This window comes from Bos taurus, chromosome 1 (genome assembly GCF_002263795.3).
Source record: "Bos taurus isolate L1 Dominette 01449 registration number 42190680 breed Hereford chromosome 1, ARS-UCD2.0, whole genome shotgun sequence".
In the NCBI taxonomy this organism is placed as follows: Eukaryota; Metazoa; Chordata; class Mammalia; order Artiodactyla; family Bovidae; genus Bos; species Bos taurus.
In genome coordinates this window covers 130,532,655-130,557,030 of record NC_037328.1, presented here as the reverse complement: position 1 = coordinate 130,557,030, position 24,376 = coordinate 130,532,655, and the positions used below count along the sequence as shown (strand labels likewise).

At 38.3% G+C, this 24,376-nt stretch overlaps 1 protein-coding gene across 14 annotated transcripts in view; it reads right to left on the bottom strand.

Annotated features, from left to right (window-relative positions):
* The window catches only part of CEP70 (centrosomal protein 70), an 86,381-nt gene that overhangs the window by 48,158 nt on the left and 13,847 nt on the right, over positions 1–24,376 (bottom strand). For all 14 annotated transcript variants that reach the window (XM_059889020.1, XM_059889025.1, XM_059889028.1 and 11 more), the window contains 3 exons: positions 20,626–20,716; positions 20,381–20,504; positions 19,882–20,062 (listed from right to left, as the gene is read on the bottom strand). In XM_059889020.1, coding sequence (XP_059745003.1) covers positions 19,882–20,062; positions 20,381–20,504; positions 20,626–20,716 — 396 coding nt within the window. The remainder of the gene's footprint in view (positions 1–19,881; positions 20,063–20,380; positions 20,505–20,625; positions 20,717–24,376) is intronic.

Genomic DNA, 24,376 nt, shown 5'->3' with positions numbered 1-24,376 from the left:
CCTACCCATAGTGTGAAGTTTGCACAGACTTAGAGACACTCAGGGGAAAAAAGAAGACTAAGCTTCTGGGTACCACACCATCTCTCAGTAACCACCAGCTACACCCAAAATTTATTCTCTGCCTCAGCCCCACCCTGAGCCAGGCAGGAGATCTATAGTCAGGTGACTTAAAACTAGAATGACTGAATTTTTCAAAGTTGCATGATATAAAAGAATCACTTGTATCTCTCCTAAGACATTCTATGAGGTTAGCATTACCCTAGTACCCAAACCAGACAACACAAGCAAAAGAGAACCACAAACCGATAACCCATCATTTAAACAATGATGCAAAAATGCAACAAACTGAGTTTAGCAAACCAAATTCTAAGCAGCATATTAAAAGGATTATACACCATTACCAAGTAGGATTATTCCTGGAATGCAGGAATGGTTCAACATATGGAAAAAAAAAAAAAATGTAATGCACTACATTAACAAAATAAAAGGAGAAAAAAAAAAAAAAAAACACATGATAATCTCAACCAATGCAGAGAAAGCATTTGACAAAGTTCAATGCCTTTTCATGATAAAAACACTCGAACTAGGAATAGAAGGAAACTACTTCAACATAACAAAAGCCATCTATGAAAACATCATATTCTATGAAAACATCATATTCAACATTAAAAGACTGAAAACCTTTCCTCTAAGATCAGGAACCATGCAAAGATAATTGCACTCACCATTTCTGTTCTATATAGTACTGGAAGTCCTAGCCAGAGCAATTAAGCATGAAGAAGAAATAAAAGGCATTCAAATTGGAAAGGAAGAAGTAAAATTATCTCTTTGCAGATGATATGATCTAAAACACAGAAAACCTTAAGGAGTCCACCAAAAAAACCCCCAAAAACCCATTAGAATAAATGAATTCAGAAAGCACCAGAATACAAAGTCAATGCAAAAAATCAATTTTATGTCTATACACTAACAATGAACAATTTAAAAAGAAAATCAAGAAAACAATTCCACGTATAGTAGTATCAAAAACAATAAAAAAAAGAATAAAGCAAGAAGGCAAAAGAATTATACACTGAATATTATACAAGTTGTTGAAGGAAACGGAAGACAGAAATTACTAGGAAAATATCCTGTGTTCACAGACTGGAAGACTTAATATTGTTAAGATGTCAATACTATACAAAGTGGTCTACAGATTTAATGCAATCTCTATCAAAATCCCAATGACATTTTTGCAGAAATAGAAATGGAAACAACATATGTTCATCAACAGACAAATGGATTATGATATATATATATAGATATATAGATATATACACACACACACACACACAATCGAATACTACTCAGACTTACAAAAGAATTAAATAATGTCATCTACCAACAACACGATTGGACCCGGAAGTTATCACACTAAAAGAAGCAAAGTCATAAAAGACAAATATAGTGTGATATCACTTATATGTGGAATCTAAAATAGTATATAAATGGACTTATTTTAAAAATGGAAACAGACTCAAAGAGAGAAAACAAACCAATGGTTACCAAAGGGGTAGGGGGTGAGGAATAAATTGGGAGTTTGGGACTAGCAGATACAGACCACTATATATAAAATAGATACACACCGAGGTTCTACTGTATATCGCAGGGAACTATATTCAAAATCTTGTAATAACCTATAATGAAAAGTATGTTTGTACTGAATCAATTTGCTGGGAGTCATCCTAAAGTTCATACCCTCAGGAGATCCCACATAGCCAAATCAATCTTGTTAAAGCTCTCACATTTCCTGATTTCAAAGGTGACTACAAAGCCAACGTGATCAAAACAGTGTGGTACTGGCATTAAAGACATAGAGACTAATGGAGTAGGATGAATACCTCAGAAGCAATACTGCATATCCACAGTCAAATTATTTTCAACAAGCATGCCAAGATCATTCAATCGGAAAAGAACAGGCTCTGTTCAACAAATAATGTTGGGAAAACTAGGTGTATACATGTAAAAAATGAAGCTGGATGCTTACCTATAGCACATACAAAAGTTAATTTAAAATGGATCAAACTTCTAAAGGTAAGAGCTAAAACTATAAAACTCTTAGAAGAAAACATAAGGCAAAAGCTTCATGACATTGGATTTGACAACCATTTCTTGGTTATGACATCAAAAGCATAAGCAACAAAATAAAAAATATATAAATTTGACTTTATTAGAATTCAAACTTTTGTGCATTGAAAAACACTAGAATAAAATGCCAACTCACAAAATGAGAAAAAATATTTGCAAATAACATTGGACTGGCCAAAAAGTTCGTTCAGGTTTTGCTGCACCATCTCACAGGAAAACCTGAACAAAACCCAAACAAACTTTTACTTCTGATAAGGAGTCAATACTCAGAATAAATAACTCCTACAACTCAACAAAAACGTAAGTCTGATTTTAAAATGGGCAAAGGACTTGAATAGACGTTTCTTTAAAAAGAGATACACAAACGGCCAATAAGCACATGAAAAGATGCTTAACATCACTAACCATCAGGGAAATGCAAATTAAAACCACAATGAGAAACCATTTCACACCCATTAGGATGGCTACTACTAATAAAAACAAAACAAAACAAAAAATAAATAAATAAATAAATAAAAACAAAAATAGAAAACAAGTGTGGCTAAGAATGTAGAGAAACTGGAAATCTTGTGCATTGCTGGTGGGAATGTAAATGGTACAGCCACTATGGAAAAGAGTATGGCAGTTACTCAAAAAATGAAACATAAAATTACCATGCATGTGCCAAGTCACTTCAGTCATGTCAGACTCTTTGTGACCCTATAGACTGTAGCCCGCTAGGCTCCTCTGTCCATGGGGATTCTCAAGGCGATACCGGAGTGGGTTGCCATGCCCTCCCTCCAGGGGATCTTCCTGACTGAGAGATCAAACCCACATCCCTTAAGTCTCCTGCATTGGCAGATGGGTTCTTTACCACTAGTGCCACAATACAATCCAACAATCCCCTTCTGGGTACACACCAAAATGAAATGAAAGCAGGGACTGGAACAGATATTTGTATGTCTATATAAACAGTAGTATTATTCACAAAAACCAAAAGATGGAAACAACCCAAGTGTCTAGTGATGAACAGTGTTAGAATGAATAACCATGAATAAACAAAATATGGCATATAGAGGTGGTCCTTGAATAATGTGGGGGTTAAGGATGCCAACAATCAGTACCCTCAAAAATTCACATATAACTTATAGGGGGCTCTCAGTATCTAAGGTTCCTCTGCATCGATGGATTCAACAGTGATTATGGAGTTCAGAAGTATTCACTACTGAAAAAAATCTGCACATAAGTGGACACACACAGTTCAAACCATGTTCTACAGAGTCAACTGTACATACAATAGAATATTCAGTTCAGTTGCTCAGCTGTGTCCAACTCTTAGTGACCCCATGGACGGCAGTACGCCAGGCCTTCCTGTCCATCACCAACTCCCAGAGTTCACTCAAACTCATGTCCATTGAGTTGGTGATGCCATCCAACCATCTCATCCTCTGTCATCCCCTTCTCCTCCTGCCTTCAATCTTTCCCAGCATCAGGGTCTTTTCCAATGACTCAGTTCTTTGCATCAGGTGGCCAAAGTATTAGAGTTTCAGCTTCAGCATCAGGCCTTCCAATGAACATTCAGGACTGATCTCCTTTAGGATGGACTGATTGGATCTCCTTGCAGTCCAAGGGACTCTCAAGAGTCTTCTCCAACATTACACTTCAAAAGCATCAATTCTTCGGCATTCAGCTTTCTTTATAGTCCAACTCTCACATCCATACATGACTACTGGAAAAACAATAGCTTTGACTAGATGGACCTTTGTTGGCAAAGTAATGCCTCTTCTTTTTAATATGCTGTCTAGGTTGGTCATAACTTTTCTTCCAAGGAGCAAGTGTCTTTTAATTTCATGGTGCAGTCACCACCATCTGCAGTGATTTTGGAGCCCAAAAATATAAAGTCTGTCACTGTTTCCTGCCGGGAGCCGGCATATTGCATATTGAGGGCAGCACCTTCACAGCATGATCTTTCAGGGTCTGGAATAGCTCAACTGGAAGTCTATCACTGCCAGGAGCCAGCGTGAGGAACTCCTCCTGTGGCAAAGGTCATGAGGAAGGAGGCTCGGCATACGCAAAGGCGGGATTGAGCCTCAGGAGTCCCCCTGGAAATTCTCGAGCATCTACCCCCAAAACCAGAGTCTGCCTACTTTCTGCTTTGTGCTTTCACCTACACCTCTGACTTTACGCGGGGCTGTCCCCCACTACCTCTCTCTGAAAAAAGAGTTAGCTTACAGCTCCAGTTAATAATTCCTGGGTGTGACAGTGTTTCAACCTACAAACTCCTTTGGAAATCCTCTAGCCTGCCTGAATAGGTTTTTCCGGCCACATGTGATTGTTTAGAGCCTCCCAACTATGAGAGGCAGGAGATGTTCTAAACTGTCTAAACACAGAGTCCTTTGAGTAGTTAAAAGATTGATTAGAAATTGTATCGGTGAAGGGTTTTTCACTTATTGGGCCAATGTTTGCTGCTAAGTCTCCATACCCCTTACCTACTGTGTCCTTGGCAGTGTATTGATAGATATAATGGGTTTATAGAAATGTAAGTAGTAGCCTCAATGTTTGTAACCTTGGACCCTTGAGTTAATTTTTTTCTTGATGGAGCCCACCTCACCTTTGCCCTATAGGAATGCAACTCTATCCAGTGCTTTTTGGAGGCTGGCGCCTGACTTTAGAATAATCACCTTTAGAGAAAAATAAGTTTCTTAAAATGTTAACAGGCCTCCGGGACAGAAGATGATGTAAATCACCTAAACTTTTGCATATGATAAGTTTGCAGGAAGAAAGCCTGGCTTACTGCATGACTCTACCCCTTTCCCCATTATCCTCTATGCATAACTTAAGGTATAAAAACTACTTTGGAAAATAAAGTGCAGGCCTTGTTCACCGAAACTTGGTCTCCCCATGTCTCTCTCTCTCTCCCAAATTCTGGCTGAGTCTCCATCTGGAGCGCGGAACCTGCCATGCTTGCTAATTATGCCTGGGCTTCTAAGATCCGACCAGGGAGGCCTCAGTGTCTCCTCTCCTTCCAGAGAATGGAAGGACGCCTGCGGCCTACGTAAGTGGTGCAAACTTCTTGTCTTTAAGTTTTATTGGTCTCCTGCGTAAACCAAGCTACTCAGCCTCTTTTCTTCACTGAATTTTCCTACTGAGCTATCCTTATTTCAGCCGCTTTTCTCCACTGAATTTCCTCACTGAGCCATCCTCATCCTATTATTCTTTATATCTTTGATAAATATTTAAATAAATAGGTCGCCTACGCCGTCTCTCCTTTGAATACCCTGGATCAGCCGGGGCTAGACCCTGGCAGTTTCCACTGTTTCCCCATCTATTTGCCATGAAGTGATAGGACTGGATGCCATGATCTTAGTTTTCTGAATGCTGAGTTTTAAACCAACTTTTTCACTCTTCTCTTTCACTTTCATCAAGAGGCTCTTTAGTTCCTCTTTGCCTTCTGCCATAAGGGTGGTGTCATCTGCGTATCTGAGGTTATTGATATTTCTCCTGGCAATCTTGATTCCAGCTTGTGCTTCATCCAGTCCAGCATTTCACATGATATACTCTGCATGTAAGTTAAATAAGCAGGGTGACCATATACAACCTTGATGTACTCCTTTCCCGATTTGGAACCAGTCTGTTGTTCCATGTCCAGTTCTGACTGTTGCTTCTTGACCTGCATACAGATTTCTCAGGAGGCAGGTAAGGTATTCCCATCTCTTTCAGAATTTTCCAGTTTGTTGTGATCCACCCAGTCAAAGGCTTTGGTGCAGTCAATAAAGCAGAAGTAGATGTTTTTCTGGAACTCTCTTGCTTTTTCGATGAGCCAATGGATGTTGGCAATTTGATCTCTGATTCCTCTGTGTTCTCTAAATCCAGTTTGAACATTTGGAAGTTCACAGTTCATGTAACTGTTGAAGCCGGGCTTGGAGAATTTTGAGCATTATTTTGCTAGCGTGTGAGATGAGTGCGATTGTGCAGTAGTTTGAGCATTCTTTGGCATTGCCTTTCTTTGGGATTGGAATGAAAACTGACCTCTTCCAGTCCTGTGGCCATTGCTGAGGATCCAGACTTAAAGAAAATTCTGACACATGCCACAACATGGATGAATCTTGAACACATTATGCTAAATAAAATAAGCAGTCACAAAAGGATAAATACTATAAGACTTCACTTACATGAGGTACCCAGAGTAGTCAAATCAATAGACACAGAAAGTAGAATGATGGCTGCCAGGAGCTGCAGGGAGTGAGGAATGGGCAGTTACTATTTAGCCAGTATAGAGTTTTAGTTGCGAAGATGAAAAAATTCTGCAGATGGTGAGAATTGTTGTACAACAATGTTAATGTATTAAAAGCCACTGAATTTTACACTTCAAAATGGTAAATTTTATGTTAGGGAAATAATTTACCACAATAAAAAAAGAGGGGAAAAAAATCAACCAGCAATGAATAATGAGAAACTGAAACAGAAAATACAAATATTTGCAATACCATCAAAAATATTAAATACTTAAGAGATAAAACTGATGAAACATGTGGAAAATCAGTGCACCTCAAATTATTAAACACTGTTGAAAAAAGTTAAGGAAAAACCTAAACAAATGGAGAGATATCACATTCATGGATCAGAACATTCAGTATTGTTAAGATGCTAATTCTCCCCAAATGGAAATACATATACAATAAAATCTCATCAGGCTTTCTCTGTAGAAATCAACAACAGAATTAGAAAATTCATATGGAAATGTAAAGAATCTCAAATAGCCAACACAGATAAGAAAGGACACTACATAATGATCAAGGGATCAATCCAATAAGAAAATTTAAGAATTGTAAATATATATGCACCAAACATAAGAGCACCTCAATATTTAAGGCAAATATTAATAGCCATAAAAAGGGAAATCAATAGTAACACAGTAATGGTGGGGGAGTTGAACACTCCAGTTATACCAATGGATAGATCATCCAGACAGAAAATCAATAAGGAAATATAAACTGTAAATGATACATCAGACCAAATGAACTTTATATTTTTATATTTATAGGGCATTCCATCTGAAAGCAGAATATACTTCCTTCAAGCACATATGGAACATTCTCCAGCATTGATCACATCTTGGACCATAAATTAAGCCTCAGTAATTTAAGAAAACTGAAATCATATCGAGCATCTTTTCCGACCACAACATTCTATCAATTACAGGTAAAACAGCAACAACAACAACAACTGTAAAACACACAAATACAATAGATTGTACTGTAGCAAATCAATCTCACCTCACCTCAAGAAACAAGAAAAGTCTCACACAACCTAACCTGGACTTCCTTGGTGGTACAGTGGATGAGAACCTGCCTGCCAATGCAGGGGACATGGGTTTGATCCCTAGTCTGGGAAGATTCCACATGCTGTGGAGAAACTAAGCCTGTGCACGACAACTACTGAGCACATAGGGCCTGCGAGTCACAACTACTGAGCCCACTTGCTGCAACTACTGAAGCCCATGCGCCTAGAGCCTGTGCTCCACAACAGAAACCACCACATGAGAAGCCCGTGCACCATAAAGAAGAGTAGCCCCCGCTTGCCATAACTAGAGAAAGCCCACCTGCAGCAAGGAAGACCAAGTACAACCAAAAATAAACAAACAAACAGGCACTTCCCTGGTGGTACACTGGATAAGAATCCACTTGCCAATGCAGGGGACACAGATTTGATCCCTGGTCCAGGAAGATTCCACATGCTACAGAGCAACCAAGTCCATGCACCACAATTACTGAGCCCATACTCTAGAACCCACAAGCCACAACTATTGAGAAACATGCTGCAGCTATTGAAGCCCATGTGCCTAAAGCCCATGTATCACAATGAAGAACAGTCCCCGCTTGCCACAAATAGAGAAAGCCCACATGCAGCAATGAAGACCCAATGCAACCAAAAATAAATAAATAAAATTATTTAAAAAAAAACCCTAACCTTAGACCTAAGGCGACTAAAGAAAGAACAAACAAAACCCAAAGTTGGTAGAAGGAAAGAAGTCATAAAGATCAGAGCGGAAATAAAGGAATTAGAGATGAAGAAAGCAATAGAAAAGATCATTGGCGGTAAAAGCTGGTTCTTTGAAAAGATAAAGTTGATAAGCCTTTAGCTAGACTCATCATAAAAAGGGGGGTGAGAGGAAAGCTCAAATCAATAAAATTAGAAATGAAAAAGAAGTTACAACTGATAGCACAGAATTACAAAGGATCATAAGAAATTACTACAAGAAATTATATGCCGATAAAATGGACTATCTGGAAGAAATGCAAAAACTCTTAGAAAGGTACAAACTTTCAAGGCTGAACCAGGAAGAAATAGAAAATATGAACAGACCAACCACAGGTACTGAAATTGAAACTGATTTAAAAACTTCCAATAACAAAAAAAAGTCCAGGACCAGATGGTTTCACAGGCAAAATCTATCAAACATTTAGAAAAGACTGAACATCTATCCTCCTGAAACTTCCAAAAGCTGCAGAGGAAGGAAGCTCATTTCACTATTACCCTGAAAACAAAACTAGACAATATACCACCAAAAAAAAAATTACAGGCCAGTATCACTGATGAACACAGATGCAAAAATCCTCAAAATACTAACAAAGTCAATCCAACAACACGTTAAAAAGATCATACATCACGATCAAGTGAGATTTATCCCAGGGATGCAAACATATGCAAACCAATATGATACAACACATTAACAAACTGAAGAATAAAAACGTGATCATCTCAGTAGATGCAGAAAAAACTTCTGACAAAATTCAGCACCCATTTATGACAACAAAAAAAACTCTCCAGAAGGTGGGCATAGAGGGAAACTATCTCAACATAATAAAAGGCCATATACAACAAACCCATAGTTAACATCAATCTCAAGAGAGAAAAACTTAGTTTTTCTAAGATCAGGAACAAGAAAAGGATGTCTACTCTCACCACTTTCATTCACATAGTTTTCAAAGTTCTAGCTACAGCTTTCTGAGAAGAAAAAGAAATAAAAGGAAACCTAACTGAAAGAGAAGTAAAACTATCATTGTTTGCAAATGATGTAATACTACACAGAGACAATCCTAAAGATGCTACCAGAAATCTACTAGAGCTCAATGAATGTGATAAAGCTGCAGGATACAAAATTAACACACAGAAATTTCTTACATTCCTATACCCTAACAACAAAAAATCAGAGAAATTAAGCAAATGATTCCATTTACTACTGCATCAAAAAGAATAAAATACTGAAGAATAAACCTACCTAAGGAGGCAAAAGACCTATACTCAGAAATCTATAAAATGCTGATGAAAGAAATCAAAGATGACACAGATGGAGACATATACTATGTTTTTGGATTGAAAGAATATAGTCAAAATGACTATACAATTCAAAGCAATCTACAGATTCAATGCAACACCTATCAAATTACCAATGGCATCCTTCACAGAACAAAAAATTTTTACAATTTTTTTTACAACAAAAATTTTTACAATTTATATGGAAACATAAAAGACCCTGAGTAGCCACAGCAATCTTGAGAAAGAAAAACAGAGCTGGAAGAAATCAGGCTCCCTGACTTACAGTATGGAACTGGCACAAAAACAGAAATATAGATCCATGGGACAGGATAGAAAGTCCAGAGATAAACCTATACACCTATGGTCACCTAATCTATGACAAAGGAGGCAAAAATATACACGGGAGAAAAGACAGTCTTTTCAATAAATGGTAATAGGAAAACTGGACTGCTACATACAAAAGAATGAAATTAGGGGCCTCCCATTCCAGCAGTTAAGACACTGTGCTCCCAATGCAGGGCCCAGGTTCAATCCCTGGACAGGGAACTAGATCCCACATGCCACCACTATGACCCGGCACAGCCAAATAAATAAATTATAAATAAAAATAAACACATAAAAAAGACATGCTAAAATTTCAGGGTAAAAATCCATTTTCAGGGAAAGAAATGAAATTAGAACACTAACACCATTTGTTGTTGTTCAGTTGCTAAGCTATGTCCAATTCTTTGCTACTCCATGGACTGCAGCATACCAGGGTTTCCTGCCCTTCACTAGCTCTGGGATTCTTCTCAAGTTCATATCCACTGAGTCAGTGATGCTATCTAACCATCTTATCCTCTGCTGCCCTCTTCTCCTTTTGCCTTCAATTTTCCCAGCATTAGGGTCTTTTCCAGTGAGTTGGCGCTTCGCATCAGGTGGCCAAAGCACTGGAACTTCAGTTTTACCATCAGTCCTTCCACTGAGTATTCAGGGTTGATTTCCTTTAGGACTGACTGGTTTGATCTAACTAACACCATACACAAAAATAAACTTGAAATGGAATAACGATCTAAATGTAAGGCCGGATGCTATAAAACTCTTAGAGGAAAACAAAGGCAGAACACTTTCTGACATAAATCACATAAGTATCTTTTTTGATTCATCTCCTAGAGTAATGAAAATAAAAACAAAAATAAACAAATTGGACCTAATTAAACTTAATAACTTTTGCCCAGCAAAGGAAATCATACACCAAAAGACAGCCAAAGGTGTAGGTTCAAGCCCTGGTTAGGGAACCAAGATTCCACAAATCATGTGAGCTAAAGTATTTGCAAACCAAGCGACCAAAGAAGGGAGTAATTTACAAAGCATATAGCTTATGTAAGCTCAATATATAAAAAAAGAAACAACCCAATCAAACAATGGGTGGAAGATGAAGATCTAAATAGACATTTCTCCAAACACATACAGATAGCAAAAAGCACATGAAAATATGCTTAACATCACTTATTAGAGAAATGCAAATCAAAACTACAATAAGATAACATTTCATACCAATCATAATGACCATCATCACCAAATCTACAAACAATAAAGCCAGAGAGGGTGTGGAGAAAAAGGAACCTTTCTACACTATGGGTGGGAATGCACATTGGTACAACCATTACGGAGAACAGTATGAAGGTTCCTTCAAAAAATACAGAACTATCATATGATCCAGCAATCCCACTCTTGGGCATATATCCAGAGAATACTACAATTTAAAAAGATACATGCACCCCAGTGTTCATTGCAGCACTAGCCAAGACATGGAAGCAACCTAAATGTCCACTGACAAAGGAGTGGATAAAGAAGATGTGGTACTTACATACAATGGAATATTACTCAGCCATAAAAAAACAAAATGCCATTTGCAGCAACATTGATCAACCCAGAGATTATCATACTGAGTAAAGTAAGTCAGACCACAAAAAGATAAATATCATATCATACCATTTATATGTGGAATTTAGAAACAAAAAAGGTTCAAATGAACTTATTTACAAAACAGAGTCACAGATGTAGAAAACAAACATATATTTACTGCGGGGGGCGGGGGGGGGGGGGGCGGGGCGTGGGTAGTGGTGGAGAAGGCAATGGCACCCGACTCCAATACTCTTGCCTGGAAAATCCCATGGACGGAGGAGCCTGGTGGGCTGCAGTCCATGGGGTCGCTAAGAGTCAGACATAACTGAAGGACTTCACTTTCACTTTTCACTTTCATGCATTGGAGAAGGAAATGGCAACCCACTCCAGTGTTCTTGCCTGGAGAATCCCAGGGACGGCGGAGCCTGGTGGGCTGCCATCTATGGGGATGCACAGAGTCGGACACGACTGAAGTGACTTAGCAGCAGCAGCAGGAAGGGGGAAGTGAAGTGGGTGGGAAGAAGGGATAAATTGGGAGACTGAGATTGATAATATACACACTACTATATATAAAATAGATAACTAATTAAGGACCTTCTATATAGCACAGGGAACTCTACTCAATACTTTGCAATTACCTATAAGGGAAAAGAATCTGAAAAAAAGATACATGTAAGATATAAATGATTTATTTTGCTGTACATCTGAAACTAACACAACATTGTAAATCCACTATACTCCAATAAATTTTTTTTAGTAAATTTCAAAATGTTTTAAAAATTAAACAGCCAACATGATACTGAAAAAGAACAAAAGGAGAAGAATCAGAGTGCCTAATTTCAGATTAACAGTAATCAAAGCAATGTGGTTCTGGTGTAAGGAAAGATACATATATCAATGTAGCAGGATAGTCCAGAAATAGACACACACATACACTGATTCTCACTAAACTTACAAAGGCAATCTAATGGAGAAAGGATAGTTTTTTTAAACAAATAGTGGTGGAACAACTGGATATTGTAACCTTGGATTATGAAAAGTTGTCTTTATTTACAAATCAAAAACACAATCTATTAAAAAAAAAAAAAACTGATAGGGTGAACTTCATCAAAAGTAAGTACTTATGCTCCTTCAAAGACACTGAGAGAATGAAGACAAGTCACAGGCAGCATCTTAAGAAGTTAACTATACACTTACTCTTAGCAATTCTGGTCTTAGGTATCTACCAAAGAGAAAAAGAAAGCATAAGGCCACAGAATAACACAAATTTTGTAAAAGTTTTATTTGTATTAGCCAGAAAGTAGAAACAAGCCTAATGTCCATCAACAGGCAAATCAACAAACTGCAGTATATTCACACAACATAATAATCTGTTGATACATCCAGCAACATGCATGAATCTTAAAATAAGCATGTTGAGTGAAAGATGAACAATGATTTTGAGACAGGACGACAAGAATACCATTTTAGAAAAGAACCAAGAAAATGGCCTTGACAGGCTTGGTAGAACAAAAGTACCTGAAGGCTTGGGCCTCAGAGGTAACACCCAGAGACCCACAGGAATAAAAAATTATCTCTGTTCCACTGATGTATGTACATATAAATCTGCCATAAAGCAGAATCATTGAACTCCCAGTTCCCTGAAAGATATAAAAGCCTGACACACATTCCTAAGTTGTTTTTATAGGAGGAAGACCCCCTTCAGATGAAATCTGCTGACTGCAAGCATGTAGACACCAGAACATTTGAAATCGGAAGGTTGATGATACCTGAAACTTCAACTTGATGCCAACCAATCCAAGAATTGAGCACAAGCTAATCAGGCACACTGTGGCCCCCTCACTCACAATCCTTCTAAAACCGGACTTCCCTGAAAGTTCGCAAGAATTTGGCACTCTTTTCCACCTTTTCCCTTGTGCGCAAGCTATCCTTTCACTAAAAAGCTTAAGAATCTTGTGGGAGCAATATTCATATTTATAAGGTATTACTGTTCAAGAATCTGGAGAGGGCCCAATAACAATTTTAATAAGCCCTGCCATCCTTCCTCTATCTCTTTCCTCCCTACCTAGATGTCAGTTACTTATAAGGCCATCATACATTAGGAATATCTTGCTGATGTTAATAAACAGTAGATCTATTTTCTCATTTGGTCCTAAGAAACACTCTGTCTCGTGGTTCCCTGTGTATTTCAGAAAGCTAAAGTCGATAGAGAAATCCAACACAAAAGTAAAAAAAGAAATTGAAGCTAAAGGACTTGTGGAGAGGTATACAGAAGAGCTTGGTGGCTTTACACTGAGTGGTTTGCCAAAGGAGGTGGTGTGCGCTCAATCGTGTCCAGCTCTTTGTGACCCCACGGCCTGTAGCCCTCCAGGCTCCTCTGTCCATGGCATTTTCCAGGCAAGAACACTGGAGTGGGTTGCCATTTCCTCCATTAGGGGATCTTCCTGACCCAGGGATAAAACTGGTGTCTCTTGCATCTCCTGCATTAGCAGGTGGATTCTTTACCACTGAGCCACTTGGGAAGCCCACCCTGGATGGCTGGAACAATACATAATAGGACAGACAGTATAAAACTAGAATTTTTTCCTCTGCTTATTAAAAGTTTAAACAACAGGAAAAAATATTTTTTGCTATTTCAACTGTCAGTAGTAAATAAATGTATAGAGAATAAAAATACAGAATTGAAATACACAACAATAATATAAGTTGGAGAATGTAATAATTATAAAACAATTTTACCAATGTCATAGAATAAGGTAGAAAGTACAAAGTAACATTACATTTTGAGAAGTTAAGAGTGAATATTTTAATCTTTAAGGTAACCACTAAAAGAAAAGCAAAGGTCAGCTTTCTGATCCATATATTCCCTATGGAGAAAGAGGAGGGAGACTACATGCTGATACTGATCACACTGATTTAAAACAAATTATCTGCTTAGATCTTTCAGTTCAGTCGCTCAGTCATGTCTGATTCTTTGCGACCCATGGACTGCAGCACACCAGGCCTCCCTGTCCATAACCAACTCCCAGAGCCTGCTCAAACTCATGTCCATTGAGTCAGTGATGCCATCCAACCATCTCATCCTCTGTCGTCCCCTTCTCCTCCTGCCTTCAATTATTCCCAACATCAAAGTCTTTTCTAATGAGTCAGTTCTTCACATCAGGTGACCAAAGTACTGGAGCTCAGCTTCAGCACCAGTCCTTCCAATGAATATTCAGGACTGATTTCCTTTAGGTCCCTTGCAGTCCAAGGGACTGGTTGGATCTTCTTGCAGTCCAAGAGTCTTCTCCAACACCACAGTTCAAAAGCATCAATTCTTCAGCACTCAGCTTTCTTTTTATAGTCCAACTCTCACATCCATACATGACTACTGAAGAAACCACAATTTTGACTATACTGACCTTTGTTGGCAAAGGAATGTCTCTGCTTTTTAATATGCTGTCTAGGTTGGTCATATCTTTTTTTCCAAGGAGCAAGCATCTTTTAATTTCATGGCTGCAGTCACCATCTACAGTGATTTTGGAGCCCAAGAAAATAAAGCTGTCACTGTTTCCATGTTTCCCCATCTATTTGCCATGAAGTGATGAGACTGGGTGCCATGATCTTCATTTTTTTAATGCTGAGTTTTAAACCAACTTTTTTACTCTCCTCTTTCACTTTCATCAAGACGCTCTTTAGTTCCTCTTCACCTTCTGCCATAAGGGTGGTGTCATCTGCATATCTGAGGTTATTTATATTTTTCCTGGCAATCTTGATTCCAGCTTCTGCTTCATCAAGTCCAGAATTTCACATGATGTACTCTGCATTGATCTTTAGAGGATTGAAAAGTATATAAAACTATATCCACAGATGCTAACACATGTTGTCTAAGTACAGAAAAAGGAAAACTGCACTGCAGAACATAGAAATGTTGTCTTTTCGTTTCTGCATTTCCCAGCAATCTCTCAATAGCAATCTTTCAAAGTATTGTTGTCAAACATCTGTTAATTTCCTTGATCTCTTTGCCACATACACACAAAATCAATGCTTCCTTTCTCTCAACTGCAAAATATGCAGCACTAAACCATTCTAAAACCGGAAACAAGTGTATGCCCCCCAAAAAATGTGCCTCAAACTGTGAAATAATTCTTTCCCAGGAGCACTTCCATCTTCCCCATGAAGGCACAAATTAACTAGTACAGAATAGAATATATGACCAATCTGTGATAGAATTGTACAAAAAATCAGGCAACAATGAGGGGCAGCAATTCCTTGGGAATTGCCCTTGAGGTTTTGCCAATTTCTGTCATTATCCTATAAAAAGTACCCTTCACATACTTAAGAAACAAGCAAGCAACTAATTTCAATTGTTCAAATTAGCATAGATACCCTTCCCCAGGGCTTCCCAGGTGGCCTAGCAGTAAAGAATCCAATCCCCAATGCAAAAGATGCAAGAAACACACGGGTTCGATCCCTGGGTCAAGAAGATCCCCTGGAGTAGGCACTGGCAACCTGCTCCAGTATTCCTGCCTAGAAAATTCCACAGACAGAGGAGCCTGGCATGCTACAGTCCATGGGGTGGCAAAGAGTCAGACACTACTGAGCACACACACACCCTGCCACAAAACCAAGTTTTCACGCCCCCACCCTAATTCTGTCTGTTTTCCATGGCCGACTGGAACATGAGACTTCCTCTGTACACATTTAAAAGCTATATAACAAAACTCTGAAACCTGAAGTGAAAAGTTAAATGGCCTATAATTCATTTAGGACAGATGAAATACTTGACAGAAAATACATGACACTCCATTCAAATCACCCCTTATCAATGAATAGTCAAGCATTTTTCTTTGAATTACCTAAAACCCTGGTAAACTCATAAGCCTTACATTATAATAATTCAGTTTGTGATTATTTATAGATCAATCTCTGTAAGGAAAAAAAAATAGGTATCTTCCTTAAAAAAAAAAAAACCCACACAGATCTCTCTGCCTTCAATGCCCTCTATCAGTACCACCTGATGGCTGCTTCCCACATCAGTAAGTTGATGAGTTAAAGCAACGGTCCCCAGCTTTTTTGGCACTAGCAACTGATTCTGTGGAAGACAATCTTTCTACAGATGGGAGAGGTGGGGGTTGGGATGACTCAAGTGTATTATATTTACTGTGCACTTTATTATTATTACATCAGCTCCACCTTTTACCAGGTATTAGATCCAAGAGACTGGGGACCCCTGAGCTAAAGAGCTTCATATTTCTACATGTCCTATATCTGAGATGATGGTCAAAATCAAATGCATGGAGCAATATGTCCAAAATCCCCCTCCCCACAGAGAGAGTTTAGAATATACTTTTGATGAGGAATGCTACCTAACAAAGCAAACCTAAAAATGCAAATGCTAGATCTTATTGACTGATGAATAACAGAAACAGACTTGGCCAAAGAATGATAGTGTCTTCTCTGGAGCTATGAACACCAACAGGTCCAGCACTGCTGGCCCCAAGCTGGCAGCCTAAATGAGGGCAGAAACCACTGCCCGCAGTTTCATACCAGAAATTCTTAGTATCTCCCGCTGTTTCTCTCTGATCCCTGAAATTTAACTTATCACATCCTTCCAATGCTGCTAGCATAAACTGAGGGGACATCTAGACCCTGCCTAAGGAGTACTGTCCCTTTAGGCAGCCTAAACACCTTGTATGCAACAGGTACACATAATGCTGTGCCAACAGAAAACACTTATAATGATATACTGTTTCTAAGTATCTGTAATGTCTTATACGACTAAATATTGATTTTCCCTACAAAAGATTTCTTTCTTTCAATTACAATAAACACCCAAGTTTTAAAAGAGGTTTTTTAAATTAGGAATTAATTATTCAATGTTATAACATTGCTATTTCAATAAACATAAAACTAAAAATCAATAATTCAAATATCTATTGATATTGATACTAATATCTATTAGTATCTATTGATACTAATAATAAAGCAGACATTTTCTCAGCCCTAGACAAAACAGACAAAAATATCAGCCCTCACGGAGCTTGCATTCTAACACAGAGATATACAAACAAAACAAATTGTATAGTATATCAGCATGTTAGATGGTGATAGGAATTATGGATAAAACAAAGCAGGGAAGGCAAGATGATATGTGGGGGACAGGACTGCCAATTGTAAGTGAAGTGGTCAAAAATGGAATCCCGGAGAGATAGTGATGTGACACTTGAGTAAGCAGAGAGAAAACAAACCGTGCAGCTAAAAAAAGCATGCATGGTAAAGGGAAAAAGGAAGAACAAAATATACAAAGTCCCTGAAGTGAGAATGTTCAAGGCAAATGTTCAAAGAAAATCAAGAATGTCAGTGTGACTGGAATAGAATATGCAAAAGGTACAGGAGATGAAGTCAGAAGGTAACACAGGGACAATCATGTAAGATCACGGTAAAGAGTTTTGGATTTTTCCCTTTAAAAAAAAAGAAAACGCAAAGTTAGAGTGTTCTGTGCTACAATGTTGAGAGCACATTGAAAAAGGCAAGGCTTGGAGTAGGGAAACCAAGAAAGACACAGTAAAGAAATGAAAGTGACTTGGACCAGAGTGGAGACTAAAAGACAAAAGTTTGGGGAGGAAATCCAGGTATGGTTTTGGACATGTTAAAAAGTTCTACATGCCTAATTATCCATCCAATAGAGATATCAAGTAGGATGCAGGATGTTAGTCTGGAATTAAGGGAAGAAGCCTGTGCCACAGATTTAAAAGTACTATGACTTAGATTGAGCATCACCAAAGACATTTGAATTTATAGGAAAAAGAAAGGTTTAAGGGATGAGCACAACCCAGAAAATCACGATGGTGTGATCACTGACCTAGAACCAGACATCCTGGAATGTGAAGTGGGCCTTAGAAAGCATCACTACGAACAAAGCTAGTGGAGGTGATGGAATTCCAGTTGAGCTATTTCAAATCCTGAAAGATGATGCTGTGAAAGTGCTGCACTCAATATGCCAGCAAACTTGGAAAACTCAGCAGTGGCCAGAGGACTTGAAAAGGTCAGTTTTCATTCCAATCCCAAAGAAAGGCAATGTCAAAGAATGCTCAAACTACCGCACAATTGCACTCATCTCACACGCTAGTAAAGTAATGCTCAAAATTCTCCAAGCCAGGCTTCAGCAATACGTGAACTGTGAACTTCCAGGTGTTCAAGCTGGTTTTAGAAAAGGCAGAGTAACCAGAGATCAAATTGCCAACATCTGTTGGATCATCAAAAAAGCAAGAGAGTTCCAGAAAAACATCTATTTCTACTTTATTGACTATGCTAAAGCCTTTGACTGTGTGGATCACAATAAACTGTGGAAAATTCTGAAAGAGATGGGAATACCAGATCACCTGACCTGCCTCTTGAGAAATCTGTATGCAGGTCAGGAAGCAACAGTTAGAACTGGACATGGAACAACAGACTGGTTCCAAATAGGAAAAGGAGTACGTCAATGCTGTATACTATCACCGTGCTTATTTAACTCATATGCAGAGTACATCATGAGAAACGCTAGGCTGTATGAAGCACAAGCTGGAATCAAGAGTGCCGGGAGAAATATCAATAACCTCAGATATGCAGATGACACCACCCTTACGGCAGAAAGTAAAGAGGAACTAAAGAGCCTCTTGATGAATGTGAAAGAAGAGAGTAAAAAAGTTGGTTTAAAGCTCGACATTCAGAAAACTAAGATCATGGCATCTGGTCCATCATTTCATGGGAAATAGATGAGGAAACAGTGGAAACAGAGTCAGACTTTATTTTTTGGGGCTCCAAAATCACTGCAGATGGTGACTATAGCCATGAACTTAAAAGACCCTTACTCTTTGGAAGGGCAAAAAGCAGAGACATTACTTTGCCAACAAAGGTCCATCTAGTCAAGGCTATGGTTTTTCCAGTGGTCATGTATGGATGTGAGAGTTGGACTGAAGAAAGCTGAGTGCTGAAGAATTGATGCTTTTGAACTGTGGTGTTGGAGAAGACTCTTGAGAGTCCCTTGGACTGCAAGGAGATCTAACCAGTCCATTCTGAAGGAGATCAGTCCTGGGTGTTCATTGGAAGGACTGATGCTGAAGCTGAAACTCCAATACTTTGGCCACCTCATGCGAAGAATTGACTCATTGGAAAAGACTCTGATGCTGGGAGGGATTGGGGGCAGAAGGAGAAGGGGACGACAGAGGATGAGATGGCTGGATGGCATCACCAACTCGATGGACGATGAGGTTGAGTGAACTCCGAGAGTTGGTGATGGACAGGGAGGCCTGGCATGCTGCGATTCATGGGGTCGCAAAGAGTCGGACACGACTGAGCGACTGAACTGAAGGGATAAGTCATGGAAAATGAGAAGAATCAGCAAAGGGATCAAAAAATAACCAGTGGGGTTAGAGGAAAACCAGAAGAGAAAATATTCTGGAAACAGCAAAGAAAGAATTTCAAGACAATGACAATAATAGGTAAAGGAAGATAAGGATCACTGAATTAAGCAACATGGAAGTCACCTGTAACATTGACAAGGTATTTTAAGACTATCATGTAAGAAAATGTTTAACTCATTACCTGTAAAACTTTATGCTCCTTTTGAAGTTCTTTTATTTTATTCTGTTGCTGGCAAACCCTATTTACAGATTCATCCTCCATTTCACCAATTTTGGACTTCACACTCTCCATAATTTGTTCCAAGTCATTAGCTCGTTGTTCCTGATCTGCTGCTCGGCTTTGCTGTTGCTGAAGTTCATTTCTAGTAACAGACATACAATTCCTTCTCTTAGTAATAGTAACAAATCATATCAACCAACATATCCATCTACCAACATAACAACTTTCTAAAATTTTTTTGCATTCTTAAAATTTCTATAACACAAACCAACAAGGAAACATAGGGTATCAGTATATATCGAAGCTATTACCAAAAGATTTACCTACTAAAAATATTTTTTACTTTATATTTAATCAATGGAAAATTAAATTCCAAGATTCTTTTCAAGCGAGTTATTTTTTTAAATGCATATCATTTGTTCACATACAATTAAAAACAGATTTTTTTCCATTTTCTTACTTAAGCTGTTTATTAGTTTCTATGAGCTCCTGGATCATGTTCTGTTGACGCGATGTTTCCTCCATCATTGTTTTTAAATTCTCCCTCATCGTCTGTGATGACTGTTTGTCAAAAATGATGAGATCTACATTTTTTGAAATGTAATACACATAGTAAAAATGAAGATAAGAAAAACATTAAGATTGAAAATGTTTTTTAAAAAAAGAAGCTTTTTATCTTAAGGAGCAAGAATATAATTTGATTACCTTTCATATCTGTTCTTTTGACTAGAGATAAAGGCTTTAAGCCATGCATCATCAACAGCACATTTATGTTTTCCCATTCTGCTTCTTCCCGCTACAAGTACAAGAAGACAGAAAAGGATCAACGTTAAGATATAGGGTGAAGAAATGCCCTCTTATAATTTCCTTTGTTTTCAGAACAACAGACTTTTTTTCCAAAAGCTTTAATATGAATTTTTATACACACATAATGCTTAAAATTAAAACAGATTTGTTTCTAACAAAATTAGACTAAAAAGGATGCAAATAAGCACAGATACTTACATTATATCTGGAATTACATAATTCCAGAACACATATATAGGTCTTAATGAATAAATTAAAAGCCTTATAATTTCAGTGAATTAAATAGTACTCTTGTCTGGAAAATCCCATGGACTGAGGAGACTGGTAGGCTGCAGTCCATGGGGTCACTAAGAGTCGGACACGACTGAGCGACTTCACTTTCACTTTTCACTTTCATGCATTGGAGAAGGAAATGGCAACCCACTCCAGTGTTCTTGCCTGGAGAATCCCAGGGACGGGGGAGCCTGGTGGGCTGCCATCTATGGGGTCGCACAGAGTCGGACACAACTGAAGTGACTTAGCAGCAGCAGCAGCAGCAGCAAACAGACCTTAAGTTTCTTATTTAACTGAACTTTTTATTTAGGGTTTTTTATTTAACTGTCACCTTAACGATGACCAGGGTCACAACAAAATCAAACATATCTGACTGGAAGAGCCAATAACTTAGGTAGTTCCTTGTATAATGGACAAGGTCTAACTATGAAAAGGAGTCTGTCCATCTAGGTAACTGATTCTAGTAGAAATATTCTGAAAGACACTCCTAATTTTTGTATCCCTGATTCTACATATGTATTTACCCTGAGAAGGGAACTCTCTCCAAATTAAAAAAAGAATAAAACCTAACAATAAATAAAAACAATGGGTAAGAAAAGAACATAAAATACAACAGAAACGGGTATTTTTTAAATGACATTTAAATTCATGATGTTAACATCAATAACAGGTTCTTAAGTACAATGATCAATTTTAAAATCAAGTGTGTGAGATACTTTGCATTCTTTTTAAAAGACCTTAAATATCTTATATAGTATAATGTAAGTATATTTGTGAAAAAGTGATTTGAGTAAATTTTCAATTTATTTAAATGCTTGAAAAGTATCTAATGTATTTTATTAGTGAATAGCATGTAAATATTATAATAATGTTAATATTAATAATTTGGAGAATTTTTTCCCCTCCCTCTCTCCTAGAAAAATTTTAAAAGTTCAAATAAAACTATTACTCTTCACATCCAATGGAGAAGGAAATGGCTACCCACTCCAGTGTTCTTGCCTGGAGAATTCCATGGACAGAGGAGCCAGGCAGGCTACTTTGCAATCCATGGGGTTGCAAAGAGTCAGGCATGACTGAGCAACTATCACATTCACATTCAAATTCCCCTCAGACATTAAAAAATCTACTAAAATAGATAAGCAACAAGGATACACTGTACAGCGAGAGAATTATAACAATTATCTTGTAATAACTTTTAATGGAGTAAAATCTGTTTTTACTGATCACTAAATCAGTAAAAACTACTGATTCACTATGTTACACACCTGAAGTTAATACTGTAAATCAACTATACTTCAATTTTTAAAAACCTATCAAGACAAAAACCAAATTGTCCTGATGACTCTTTGATAGGATTATGGCTCAAATACCAAACAAATCTTTCATTTTGACTGCTGACTTCCTTCTATTTCTTTATCCTTTCTGTAACTCTCCCGCCCTGACAATTTTTTCCCCTTATTTTTGTCTTCTGGTCACAAAGATTAAAGAAACAGAACTAAAACTGTTGCTAGAATCTGTTTGGGGAGCCAAAAGCTCTGTGTGGGTATATAAGTGGAAACCTACTGCTGCTGCTAAGTTGCTTAAGTCGTGTCCGAGTCTGTGCGACCCCACAGATGGCAGCCCACTAGGCTCCTCTTTCCCTGGGATTCTCCAGGCAGGAACACTGGAGTGGGTTGCCATTTCGTTCTCCAAACCTACTACGACTCATTAAAAAAAAAAATGCCCTATAAAAAAAGTCACATATTTTGAATGACCAAATTATACAAATACTGTTGCCTGATAACTTTTTAAAGGTTTTTTTTTTTTTATTTGATGTGGACCATTTTTAAGTCTTTATTGAATTTGTTTCTATATTGCTTGTTTTATGCTTTGGTTTTTGGCCAAGAGGCATGTAGGATCTTAGCTCCCCGATCACGGATTGAACACACACCTTATGCACTGGGAGGCAGTCTCAACCACTGGACTGCCATGAAAGTCCTGATAAGTCTTTTAAGAGAAAGAAAAACATCAGTTCAGTTCAGTTGCTCAGTCGTGTCTGACTCTTTGTGATCCCATGGACTGCCGCACCACAGGCATCCCTATCCATCGCCAATTCCCAGAGTTTACCCAAACTCATGTTCATTGAGTCAGTGATGCCATCCAACCATCTCATCCTCTGTCGTCCGCTTCTCCTCCTGCCCTCAATCGTTCCCAGCATTAGGGTCTTTTCCAGTGACTCAGTTCTTCACATCAGGTGGCCAAAGTATTGGAGTTTCAGCTTCAGCATCAGTCCTTCCAATGAACACCCAGACAGATCTCCTTTAGGATGGACTGTTTTGATCTCCTTGAAGCCTAAGGGACTCTCAAGAGTCTTCTCCAATACCACAGTTCAAAAGCATCAATTCTTTGGCACTCAGCTTTTTTTATAGTCCAACTCTCACATCCATACGTGACTACTGGAAAAACCATAGTGTTGACTAGACGGACCTTTGCTGCCAAAGTCATGTCTCTTCTTTTTAATATGTTTTCCAGGTTGGTCATAACTTTTCTTCCAAGGAGCAAGCATCTTTTAATTTTATAGCTTCAGTCACCATCTGCAGTGAATTTGGAGCCCCCCCAAAAAAGTCTGCCACTGTTCCCCCATCTATTTCCCATGAGGTGATAGGACCAGATGCCATGATCTTCATTTTCTGAATGTTTTAAGCCAACTTTTTCACTCTCCTCTTTCACTTTCAAGAGGCTCTTTAGCTCCTCTTCACTTTATGCCATAAAGGTAGTGTCATCTGCGTATCTGAGGTCACTGATATTCCCCCCGGCAATCCTGATTCCAGCCTGTGCTTCATCCAGCCCGGTATTTCACATGATGCATTCTTTGGCATTGCCTTTCTTTGGGACTGGAATGAAAATGACCTTTTCCAGTCCTGTGGCCACTGCTGTTTTCCACTGGCATATCGAGTGCAGCACTTTCACAGCATCATCTTGCAGGATTTGAAATAGTTCAACTGGAATTTCATCACCTTCACTAGCTTTGTTCATAGTGATGCTTCCTAAGGCCCCCCTGACTTCACATTCCAGAATGTCTAGCTCTAGGTAAGTGATTACACCATCATGATTATCTGGGTCATGAAGACCTTTTTTGTATAGTTCTTCTGTGGATTCTTGCCACTTCTTAATATCTTCTGTTTTTGTTAAATCCATACCATTTCTGTCCTTTATTGTGTCCATCTTTGCATGTTCCCTTGGTATCTCTTAATTTTCTTGAAGTGATCTCTACTCTTTCCCATTTCACTGTTTTCCTCTATTTCTTTGCAGTGATCACTGAGAAAGGCTTTCTTGTCTCTCCTTGCTATTCTTTGGAACTCTGCATTCAAATGGGTATATCTTTCCTTTTCTCCTT